We start from the raw sequence: 13,237 nt of genomic DNA, 5'->3' as shown, positions 1-13,237 counted from the left end.
TCTTTATTAGTGCAAGTCATTATAAAAATATAAAAATTCAGAAGACTAACTTTGTAATGTGGTAACTAAGAGTAGAACCGAAAGCTCTGTCTACATTAGTAATGTCCATGTGAATTGTGACATCTTTTCTTTTTCTTTCAATAACATCAGTTGCTTGTTTGATCAGTAGATTGTCCTAAAAATAAATCAGCTCATTTGCAGAGAATAACCTTTCCACAAATTTTATTGTTCTTGTAATTTAATAATTAAAGCAATCTTATATTTACAAAATGATGCATTAATTAACAAGGTTACAAGATAAAATTTTATTAAAAAAGGGAAACAAATTATTTAACTATAATATTTAAGTTAAAAGATGAAAAAAAATAATACATGAAGAGAAAAGATGAAATTTTTCATATCACTCAAATTTTTATAATTGTTGTGTCTGAATATCAATTTCATTTAAAATTAAAAAAAAAAATCTTATCAACATGAATAGAACATTATTTTAAATTTTTAAAAGATGGAACAGTTATATTTATCAATGATATAAATAAAGTATGCAACAAAAAATGTGTTGGAAGAAAATACAATATTTTCAAATGAATCAAAATATAAATTCTTACAATCCTATTTTCAAGAGCAAAATCTTGCTTCAGACTTCCTCCAATAATGCACGTGCCAGGTCTCAGAGATAGAGCATCTAAAAGCATAGCCGAATAATCCAACATCTGAGCTTTGGGATTAGTTTTATTATAAGCTACTTTCAAGAAGTCAGTTCGCCCAATCAAATCTTGGAATTTTCTAACACCCAGTGATGCCATATGATGACGTACCTAATAAGACATTTATAGAAATTAAAACTTTGCAAATGTCCCATTGAGGATCTAAGTTAAATGATTAAACTAATATCTATATTAATAACGAAAATCCTTTCATAACAGTCGTAGCATGCATAACTTCCATTACTGATACATACATGATTGATACACACATAGCTTCTAAAATTCATATTACTTCTATAACTTATATAACTGATTGTCTCAGTTATATAAGTATATAATATTTTTTTAACTGGTATGGTTATGTAACTTTACAAAATCAGTAACTGGTTAAAAATATTTTTTCCATTTCTCAGCCGTTTTTAATTTATTAAACTTATATTTAAAGTCCACACAAACTTTTAACCTATAAAAATTAAATGTTTTTTTTTTGTTTGAACTGAAAGTCAAAATGGTAAATTTTAAGGTGTCCTCAGGTCAAAGGCATCATAATTACAGCCAAATTAATTCTTTGTATAGGGCAGTACAGACTGTATAGATACATTTAAAACAGAAATAAATATTTTATATCTTAAAAGTTGTTTTGATCAGATGAATAACATAAAATGCTTACATCTTCAGCCAGCATGAAAAGGTAATTAATCACATGTTCTGGTTTTCCTTCAAATTTCTTCCGCAGTTCAGGGTCCTGCAAAAAAAGCAAAAAACTGACAAATTTCAATGCACAAGTTCACCTTTAATATTACTTCTTCCAAATATTTGACTATTCCTCTACATAGTAGACAGTAGGAACTGGCGACTGGACCTTGCTCTCTGTAGCAGCTAAATTACAAAAATTATAGACAAAAACAAAAAGCAAAGAACTGAAAGAAAAAAAGTACAGCAGTTTATAAGCAGCTAGGTCGAAGTACACCTAAACATCCAAAACAAATTGAAAAACAACAGCAATCCGAGTGGTTGCTTCAGGAGGCTGATAGGCCGTGTTTCTCTGACTGCAGTTTGTATCCTCACCTGAGTGGCAATGCCGACAGGGCAGGTATTCAAATGGCACTTCCGCATCATTGTGCATCCAAGGACTATCAAAGGCGCTGTAGAAAAGCCAAACTCATCGGCTCCAAGAATGGCAGCAACCACTACGTCGAATCCTGCGCAGGAAGAGAAGAAAATGGGAAAAGAAAATCACTTCTCATGGATGACTTTGAACCTCGGCAGAAGAAGAACTTACAATTGTTGTAAATACAGGAAGGTTCCTCTGGATTGGTGTGCAAACTTACTCCAAGTACTTACATAAAAATCACATGGGAGGCAGAGCAGGCACGAAAGTCAATCGCCAAGTTGATTTAATCATTTATGAAAACCGTCTTTGTGCGCATTGCATTTTCTTTAAACTAAAATTTTAAAACTGTTACATTGACAAGGAATTTTTTTTTTACATATTTCTTTTCAAGATTTTAGAAAATTAAGACTGTGGGAAATAATTTAATCAAGGGTTTATTAAAAGAATAATTGATGGAAAAAGAAGATTTAACTACATAGAAAGAAGATAAAGTAAAAAACACCAACTAAACCAACGAAATTATTTAGTGTTGCATAAAAGAATAAAAATTTTAAAATTTGAGAAAACCAATAAAAGAAATTGAATGACAAAGTATCTAAAGAAAGTATTAATAGATAGGGAAAAATGATTTATACAAAGAATGTTTTTAATACACATAAAAAAATAAGACATGTTGAAAATAGTTTGTCAAAACTAGATGGCTTTAATATTAAACTGTAACATAGTATCTTAAAAAGACGCAATCACCTGTTCGAATCTGTCCATCAGCTTGTAACACTATTCTGGATCTTAAATCATTTTGCACAAGTGTTTGGTGAGTCTCAGCTATTCCAAGTTCCCAAGGTAATCCAGCACCTTTTATTCCAGTCCAACTACTGGCACCAGTACCACCATCATGTCCAGATATGGTGATATGTTCAGCTTTACCCTGTTAAAACAATCACTTTGTAAAATTTAAGATAAAATTATTCTTTTAACTATATTTTTAAAAACTTATAATACATAAAGTTGATTAAATAGCTTTATAAAGTAACCTTGTAGCCACAAATCTAAGCAAATATAACTGTTAGATTCCAAATAGATAACTTTTTTTTTATCACATGAAAATTGATTTTAAAAAGTTATAAATCAATATCATAATGCATGCAATATACTTGTGCATTATTTATTCATGTTTATTGAAATTGGCCTGGGTGTAATTAATAAAGTTGGTTTCAAAGAAATTTTCAAGATAAGAAAAATAATAAAAAGATAATAATATTCAAGATAATAATAATAAATTATATTTATTAAATTCTTGATAGGTCTTTATTACGATTGCCCACACAATTAAAAAGGTATGTGCAAGATATTCAAATAATACAAATTTTAAATATAAATTAATCTCTAATAAGTTTAATAGAGTGTATAAGCTATAGAGATATTCACCAAATAATTTTAGTTTATTTATGATGTCTACAAATTAGTCATTTGTTTTTCAGTATTAAATGTAAATTTTGAGCCCTGCTTGAAATCAATTGTTTAGAATAAGGTCATCATCCATAAGTTTGATGTTACAGGTAGTAACATCAATTGTTTTTAATGAGAAAAAAGATTTGACAATTTAAAAATCAAAACTTTCAGACGGAATTTTTTTTAAAAAAATTAATTATTCTTAAGTTATTGACTTTTTACCATGAATTTCTAGATACTTGATTTCTCTGTAAGGAAAAAAGCCTCCAAAAAATTTAGATTAACAACGAAATTGATATAGCTAATCTAGTTGGAAATAACCATATTAGTTTTTTTATTAGTGATTGATATAATATTGCTCTTTTTACTGGCAGATTAAATTGTTTAACGTGATAACATTTATTCAAATTGTACTTGTTTTTGAAGAATTTGTAAAAGAATAACTTAAATCTGTTTTTTCACTTTTATTATGTCTGTTTTTTATATCTTAAGAAACCACGGAATAACAAAGGTCATAGTTAAAATACATCCCACCTGACGTATATTTTTCAGATATATACAAAGAAAATCACTTAGGACACATTATTTTTATTTTATGAAAGGCATGTCAACAAAATTTCACATGAGTGATGATATTCTATCAATAAAGAAAGGGAAAAGTGGCAAATATGACAGTTCTACAATAATGATCTAATACTAAAATTTTTGATTGAATTTTCAGTTTATTTCTGTCAAGTTTTTAATGCAAAAATGCTGAAGATTATATATAAACATACCTTGGCAACACCTGAAGCAACAACTCCAACACCTACTTCAGAAACAAGCTTCACAGATATTCTGGCTGATGGATTGGCACACTTCAAGTCATATATAAGCTGAAAACAAATAAGAGATAAAGGAAATTATTGGGTAACTTTCTTCCAGCCAAAAGCAGTTATGTCAATATAAAACTTTTTTTTACAAATATATTTTGTGAGAAACCTTGAAAGACCAATTAACCTACGAAACAAAAGGAGCTGAAGTATTAAATTAAAACTATTCGTGAAAATGGCAATATATTAGCAAAAATAAATTTAAAATTCATTTCAAAACCAGTAAAAATTTGTCTGCAAATAAATAAAATATTTTTTGAAAATGTTGATAATATTTGCTATTAAAATATATGCATTGCTAATTCCGTAAAATAATCTTACTTATCTAAACTAATGTTATATAACAAGATATGGAAGAGGTGGACAAAAAATACAATAAGAAATTAATAGCCTTCCATATTTATTTACAAGGAAAAATGTTATGTTATCATATGAAAAAATATTATATTAATTGAAAAAGAATTTCTTTTTAAAACAATTCATAATTTATAACAAAGCAGCAGCTTTATAGTAAATAATTTAAATTACTTCTTTACTCCTTTTGATTTGATTCCAATTTAGGATATTAAAAATTTTTTAGTATCCAAGCTTATTTAATCCAACTTATTTTTATGTCTAAAGGCATTAAAAATTTGAGGTAATATGAAACCTTGAGAAATGAAAAACTGAAATCAATAAACTATTTTTTGACTTGTGATTGATAAGCTTAATGCTATTAAGAAATGCAAATTTAAACTAAATAGGGATTTAAAAATTGATCTGTGTTAAAAATTTAATTATTATTAAAAGTGCACAAAAGTGTTAACTACAAATCATACATAAATATTTAAAAAAGTATTTCAGAAATTTTAGTTCAATTAAGGATAAGTTTCACTAATTAAAATTTCTTGCCTCGGCTAAATCTTCTATAGAATAAATATCATGATGAGGTGGAGGACTGATTAAACCCACTCCAGGGATGGAATGTCGTGTTTTAGCAATATCTTTTGACACCTGAAAAAGATAGTATAATTTTTTATATAACAGAATATCAAAAGTAGCATGAAAATCAAATAATACTGTAAATTGTATGGCATTTCAGAATATAGTTCTTTTTTTTTTATTATCTATTTTGTAAACAATAAATGTTAAAGAAAGGACTAAATATACTGCTGTCCAAAATTAAGGCATAACAATAATTTCCATGAAAAGAAAATGATAGTTTTATGTTATTGGAGGTAAAATTATAAAATGTAAAAAAACAAATTTATACAAATATATTATATAAAAAAGAAACTACACTAAAAGAAGAAATTGCTGTAAAAAACTTTCCTTTAGAGGTGAAAAAAATCTAATAAAATTCTTATAATTTTCCTTATGAAAATATTAAGGTATGTATTCCAATGCTCATTGTTATGAATAACATCTGGTGCACATTTTCATGACCACATTAGAATCAATAATTTATTTCTGCCATTCTTGTTTAATGCATTGACTACCTGTGCTTTACAGATAATATGTAACTGCACCAAATCATCTCTCTTATTAGATGATCTATAGTTAAGAGATAACAAAAAAAGGGGCATCTAACTAGACAGATGACCCAAATACCGAGTGAATTGTGGCAACAAGTGTGTTAAAATCCACAATAAAGTTGCCTTCTTCCAAAGCAGTAGTAGATATTATGCCACATCACTTCCAAGTTCATTCCATGCATTTTCAATGAGATAAAGGTCAAAGAAGAAGATGGAACATGCCAGTCAAAATGTCTTTTCAAGAAGTTCAACGTATCATACTATAATATCAAGATTATATATCAAGATGAAGCAGTTTCCAATACAATCGTAAAAAAGTATGGACTTGGTGATATGATATCCTGATAACACATCTAATTAGTTTGTAATAAACGACCACAATTTTTTTTTTTTATAATCTGGTTAAATAGACTGATGCATATGCTTGCACGTAGCTCTTTTGCCAATCAGTTGGTTTATTTTGGCTGCAATCTCTATATAATAACTCACATTTATGAATATTTCGGTTGGCTAATTAAAATTATAACACCTAATGATAGTTCATATTCCAACATCTTTCGCAAAACCGTATAACAACACTTTTGGAACTTCTGAATGTGTATCAAGTGATTCAAACCATACCATGTGCTTCCATATTCACTAACCAAGTGATAAAACATATATTTCCCAAACGTGGCTTTATTTCAGCTTCTTTTATTTATTAACAATTTACTTTCTATGTTCGCCTTTTAATTTATGAAAACAAAAATTTTTTAATTCATCCCTTTCAGATGTTAAAAAGCATTTAGTTTTCAAATAGCACAATATATCATTTTAATTAAAAATTACTTTTATGTGTACTGTGCATTGATTAACAATTTTGCAAAGAAAGATTATTGTGCTTTTTTGTAGTCTCTAAAAAAAACTCTGTAAAAATTAGACAGCAAAGTATATTATATAAATGCCTTCCTGCAATGAATTCATTTTAGTGTTGCAAATCGATAAAACATTTTAGTATGGAAGCAAACAAACCCAAAGTAATTCATTTGTTTTCTTTAATCCTATAACAGTTTTTCATGCATGCAAAATTTTGAAAAGGTCCCCCTCCCCAAATATTCTTCAAGTATCCCTTAAAATTTGATCAAAGTTTTGGTAACAGTTCAAAACTTAAAATTACATTATCACTAATTAATACTACCCATACTAAAGCACTATATAGCAAAAGTAATTGACTGAAGTTAAACCTTATGATGGCTATATAAAAACTCGGAATATGGCAAAAGTCAGCTTTTTAACAACTTACGGAACACATTAAAAAAATACTTAAAATTTCATTACTATTATGCTCCCCTATTTGTATTATTACTTTTTATTGTTTTAGTACTTGTATTCTTTCATGATTGCTAATGGTTAAAAAAAGGTTTCACAATTTAACTTGTTTAATATATAGGTATTAATTACCAAATTTTTTTTCTCCTAGAGTGTGTTGTTAAATAGCAAAAAATCAGAAATTTTACATATTGCCACAGATTGTTATAAAAATATTTTTAATAAATTAGCAACTTAAAAAAAAATCATGCTGTATATACTGAAAAATTAAATAAAACATCAATAATAATTAATGCTAATTTAATCACTCAAAATTTCATAAACTAAATTCTTTCAAATGTGTATAATGCAATTAGTGTTTTAAACACAATTAATGTAATATTATAAAAAAAAATAGTACCTTATATCCAGGGAGTTCACCTCCTTCACCAGGTTTAGCCCCTTGTGCCATCTTGATCTGTAGCTCATCTGCATTCGTTAAATATTCAATTGTAACACCAAAGCGTCCAGATGCAACCTTAAGAAAATGATCAAAATTTTCAAACAATGGTATAATTCCTATACTTACAGAAAGGGAGGAATTGCAGGAATAGATTTTTTTTTAATATTTTATTTTTAAGCAAGAGTTCATTTGGCTAAAAATATAAAATTTGTGTTTTTTTAATTCAATTTAATACAGTAGTATCAATAAGTTTTAGTCATGGTTATTAACAATTCAAAATATATATATATATATATATATATATATATATATATATATATATATATATATATATATATATATATATATATATATATTCTACAAAAGAGGCTGAAACATTTCAATTATATGAAATTATTAGAATACCAAATTTATTTGTATAGCGGAAAACTTTAACATGAAAATACTGAATATTAATGACATTTAAAAAAAATAGGAAACAAATATGTTTCTATAATAAAATAAATTAAATCGAATAAACCCAATAATAATAAGTAACTGCCAATGAAAAAAATCAAACGATATCACAGATTACAGTAAGTTATAAATGAATTCAAGCAAACTTAACAATTATAAGTCTGAAAAATACAAATAAAAGAATTTTTACTTAACATATACCTGTTTAATTGCTGAACGGGCATTATTGTTTGGATCAGTAATTATGAATCGATCAGGATCCTCTCCACCTTCACCAGTATTTGATTTGCCACCAACTCTATTCATGGCCATTGCCAATGTTTTATGAGCTTCTAATGATATGCTTCCAAAACTCATTGCACCTAGCAAGTATGTTCAATTTTATTATAATCAAATAATATCTTAATTTTATCAACATTACAAAATTAAAATGGAACAAAATTTTAACACAGGAAAGTCAGTGAAGATCTTTTGAAAGTTTCTGAAGAATCAACTTTATGACATACACAGCTCATCAAGGTAGTTTCAAAATTATAATAAAACATTAAACTATTTTTTAATGTTGACAGTAAAAAAAAACCTTTTAATAAATCTTTAAGGGCAGAAAAACATTACAAAGTGATTCTGCTAGGAGATAAAAATAATAAATTTCCCATCAGCAAATTGTCTACAGCAACTTCATTTTTTTTCTATCAAATTTTAAAACTCATTATAAATGCTAAGTTTCTATTTGGTTTAAAAATGTTTAAATAAAAAATAAGAATGCAAACTTTCCAAATTTCCTAGTATTTTCAAAAATGTTAAACATTCCCAAGAGTTTAGAGACATCTTGCATAAGATTACATATGTTAGATTTAAGAAGTCTGTAAAATGCTTGATCAGCCTACCGTTCTCCACATTAGACTGTTAAAAAGTAACAAACAGTTTCATTTACTGTACTTGGAAAAAAATTGTATGAAAAAAAAGTATATTTTATAAGAAGGGAAGGAATGAATTAAAAAAATATAAGGAAGGTCATAAGCTAAAAGCAGAAATTATAGGAGACAGTGTTACAAGTTCAAAAGGTGATTAGAAATGAATTTCATTATTTTTAAAAAAATGCAAGAATGCCTTTTAAAAAATGCAAAATATATACATATTTTCCATGACTACTACAAATAAAAATATATCTCAGTTTCAAAGCTAAAATTAATTATACAAAGATAAAATTTTGTTACAAAAAGTTGCACTTCTTGAAACATTTTTTAAAAATTTGTTATAACATTTAATTTATATTAACATTGAGATTTTTGCATTTACTAAATCTCTTCTTGATAGATGTATTATCTTTAGTGTATCTAAATATTTATGGCTCAAGACCTGCTAATATCACCAAATTGAGAACAGTCATTAAAATTAGGTAACAAAATATCAAGTGATAATTATTAACGTTTCTAATTTTTTTGGTATTAACAATGACTGATTAATAAAAGTCAATATCTCATACAGAGAAACCAAAGATATCTGTGCATTATTTTAAACTTTTTTTTATTGCATAAATTAGGTTACAAAACATATCATTAATTGCTTATGAAGTAGATAATAGCCAAGTCCATGCATTGAAAAAATAAAAAAAACTAATAACTACATCACTTACCAGTTGCAAATCTTCGAACAATTTCTTTAGCTTCCTCTACTTCAGATATATCAACAGGATTAGAGGATTTAACAAATTCGAATTGACCACGTAAAGTACAAGCTCTAACATTTTCCATAGTAGTTTCAACAAACTTTTCATAGGAGTTCCTATTGTTTGATCGAGCAGCATCCTAAAATGGATTAATATTAAAATAAAGATAATCCATTCACAGTAATTGCATGATTGGGAAAGTTAAGATCTATTGTGCGAAAAATTAAGTATAAATACAAATGCAATTTTTCTTTTTCAAAAAAAAAAAAAAAAAAAAGGTAATAAATTTGTCCCAGAAATATAAAGCTAAAAATTAATATTTTACCATATTTGCTAAAATTTTGATATTAAAAGCTAACAAAAACTGAAGTTTCACAGTACAAGTTTTAACTAATCATTGACTAGCAATATATTTATTTAAAAGTGTACTTCTTAAGAATGCATAAATATCAGTATTTATTATCATTTTATGTTAAGCTGTCACTTCTTATGAAATTGAAAATTTCCTTTTGAAGATATCTGAACAGTGTGAAAAATAAAAAGATACTTATGATTAAAAAAGTCACTTTCCAGAATTTAATAATAAGAGTAAGATATTTAACAAAACTTTAAAAAAATTTCAATTTTCAGGAAAATAAAATTATTGAAATATTTTAGTATATTCAATACAATGATTTAAAAAGAATTTCAAACACAAGTTGCCTAATGTCTTAGAATCAGGGGTGTTTGTGGGACCCCAAAAAATCCCCGGAAACTTTTACGGACTTACTACCGGCATTTTGGAGTTTCGAGAAGGGGGGGGGGAGAAATGAAAAATTACAATTATGAAGTATTGAATGACCTAATTATAAAAGTTCAATGAATTACTTTTTTTGCAAAATTAATAACCATAAATTTTCAAACATATAAACTACTACATTTTATGCAAATCTTTTAAATTACCTGAATTAATTCTTTTAAAAAAATTATCTAATTTCTGCTGCTTTTTTTTTATTTTCTGATGTTTGTGGGCTTGTCTTTCTTTTGTGGTGAACTTCATAATTGCAGGAAGGTTGACTTTTATTTTCCTCATTTACAGTTGAAGAAATTTCCTCGAGAACTGCACATGCAGAGGTAGAAGCAGTTTGCTTTTCTGCTAATGTAGAAGGTTTTTCAGAGACTTTTATAGGTGACTCATCTGAAATACATGTTTTTAAGTCCTCTTGATATGTTTTCCAACTTCTGTTCATATTCAGTAAGAGATCTTTGTGAATTGGATCAGTCATTGGATTTTTTGAGCCATATTTTTCACATGAGGTTTCTTTAGAAGCCATTAAATCATATTTAATAGTCTGCACTGCATCTAGGGAATCAATCTTAAGAGAGGTTCTATAGTCAGTGACAAGTGCATCCATTAAGTTGAATGCACTTTCCACTAATGGGCCATGGAAGCAGCTAAGGCAGGCTTTGACCAATTTAGCCAATGTAGGATACTTATAATCATTTGTGAAATCATCTTTTAAATTAAAAACTTTAGACCAATATTTATCAATTGTACACTTGACTTGATTTCCACTTTCATCAGATGTGTAGAGCATTTCTTTGGTGATATCAATATCACTCTGGTATAACCTTATTTCAGCTTCTACTTTTGACTTTTCATTATCACTAAAAATATGGGACATAAAAGATGATAATTTTTCAAAAGCTAATATTGTACTGGTTTTACCTCTTAGCTCTGGATCTAATGCTGTAAAACTAATTAGATATGAATTTTTAAGGGGTAATTTCTGTTTCATATGCTGAAATTTCTAAATGAAATTCTCTTGCGTACATAAATAAAAAAATATTTCAATAAGCGAAACGAAAAATTTACACGTGCATCAATAAATGAAACGAAAATTTTACACAGCGGAGAAAAAAAAGTTGCGAAGCGATCAATGACAAATAGCTGATACGGCGAAAAATCCCCCTTCTCTACTTATTGGCGCCACGCCAGTAGAGATAAGACCTTTGAACCCAGAGTCACGTTATCGCACATCTGGTCGAACGAAGTCTCCCCCTTTTTTTTCTGCCGCGCCTACTTGCCGAAAAGAATCCAGAAGAGAATGTCCGAGAACCGGGGGAATGAGTCATAACTCGCAATAAGGAAAGAACAAAAAAGAAGTTTTTCCCCCCTTTTCACGCATTATCACTGCCTTTGGAGAAAGAAAGGAAAAGTTTTCACCACACACACTGACCTTGCGTTTTCTGCTTTAAAAGCAAACAAAATTACCCAGATCAAAATAAATAATTCATTATTATTCCTACTTCCTTTTGAACGACGATCCCCGGAATTTCCTGGGATCAAAGTTCAAAATCCCCGGAATTCCGGGGTTTCCCCGGAGCACAAACACCCCTGTAGAATAACAGCTCAAAATAAAAAGCAACATTGGGGGAAAAAAAAAAAAGACTTACTTGCAAATTTGCAATGGCTACTGGGTCATTAATGTGTTTCTCTCCACCATTTCTCCAATGATAGTTCCCAGGATTTCGAAGAACTAAATTATCACAGTCCCTGTCACTATAAGCGATGCGATAACGCTCAAGGTTTTCTTCAGCAAGAACACGAAATGTTACACCGCCAATTCTAGAGGCTGTGTTCTAAAATAGCATTTATAAAATACATATAGCATAGTATATGCAAAGAATTTCACTATGTAATTAAATGAAATCACTTTACAAATTATTTCAATTTAGTTATGGATGAAAAGAATAATCTAGCTTCATATATATAACATAAGACATATGCATTATTCTCATGCAGTTACATATAATAAAAATTAAATTTAATTACATAATTGAATTTTTTAAATATGTTTTTTAAAGTTTATTTCCATAATTGAAGTTGAGGAAATCTCAATTTCAAACTTAATAATTCATATGTAATATTAAACCTTAAGGAGAAAGTAGCAACAAGAAAATGTATATTTATCAGGAGGATTATGTATTATAGTAAAAAGAAATTTTCTTTAAACATTACAAAAAAAGTATTTCCGCTATGCCATAAATGTCATACCTTAAAACAAAAATCAACAACTTCATTACTTAAACCAACAGCTTCAAATATTTGAGCTCCTTTGTAACTCTGAAGTGTTGATATTCCCATTTTTGCCATGACCTGCAAATAACAGCAACATTTAATTTCTAGTATTAGCTATAAGTTACTAGTTAAGTCTTGAACAATTAAATAAGCAATACTTACTTTAGCGATACCACGTTCCATTGCTTCCACATAATTCTTAAATATCTGGTCTTCAGTAAGACTTTCACTAATAACCCCTTCACCTTGTAGCTCTGCCATACTTTCAAATACTAAATATGGACAGATGGCATCAGCACCATAACCAAGAAGCACACACATATGATGAACTTCCCTAAAATTTAATAGTAAATAATTTTATAAAAAAAAAAGTAACTTGGTACTTTAATGTGCCTTGGTATCCTTAATATATTATGGTATTTTTCAACATACCTCGCTTCACCAGTTTCCAATATTAGACCCACTTTCATTCTCTGTAGTTTATTGATCAAATAATGATGAGTAGCACCCAAAGCCAGTAAACCGCTAAAATACAAAGGAAGAAAAGTTATACAAATAAATTAAAATTACTAACAGATGAACAAGTTTTTTTCCCAAAATGGTGAGAAATTTGCAAGAAGTTGGTTTCTATAAGAATGATGG

General features: G+C 28.0%; 1 protein-coding gene across 4 annotated transcripts in view; it reads right to left on the bottom strand.

The window, feature by feature from the left end:
* Positions 1-13,237, bottom strand: part of LOC129984806 (uncharacterized) — a 127,330-nt gene that overhangs the window by 13,633 nt on the left and 100,460 nt on the right. For all 4 annotated transcript variants that reach the window (XM_056094766.1, XM_056094765.1, XM_056094767.1 and 1 more), the window contains exons 16-29: positions 13,028-13,120; positions 12,758-12,929; positions 12,572-12,673; positions 11,971-12,156; positions 9,502-9,673; positions 8,067-8,227; positions 7,368-7,484; positions 5,037-5,138; positions 4,050-4,148; positions 2,569-2,749; positions 1,776-1,909; positions 1,378-1,452; positions 609-818; positions 51-175 (exon numbers count right to left, since the gene is read on the bottom strand). In XM_056094766.1, coding sequence (XP_055950741.1) covers positions 51-175; positions 609-818; positions 1,378-1,452; positions 1,776-1,909; positions 2,569-2,749; positions 4,050-4,148; positions 5,037-5,138; positions 7,368-7,484; positions 8,067-8,227; positions 9,502-9,673; positions 11,971-12,156; positions 12,572-12,673; positions 12,758-12,929; positions 13,028-13,120 — 1,929 coding nt within the window. The remainder of the gene's footprint in view (positions 1-50; positions 176-608; positions 819-1,377; positions 1,453-1,775; positions 1,910-2,568; positions 2,750-4,049; positions 4,149-5,036; positions 5,139-7,367; positions 7,485-8,066; positions 8,228-9,501; positions 9,674-11,970; positions 12,157-12,571; positions 12,674-12,757; positions 12,930-13,027; positions 13,121-13,237) is intronic.

Source organism: Argiope bruennichi, chromosome 9 (genome assembly GCF_947563725.1).
Source record: "Argiope bruennichi chromosome 9, qqArgBrue1.1, whole genome shotgun sequence".
NCBI lineage: Eukaryota > Metazoa > Arthropoda > Arachnida > Araneae > Araneidae > Argiope > Argiope bruennichi.
The sequence above is the reverse complement of the archived record's forward strand: the minus strand, read 5'-3'. Positions and strand labels throughout refer to the sequence as shown.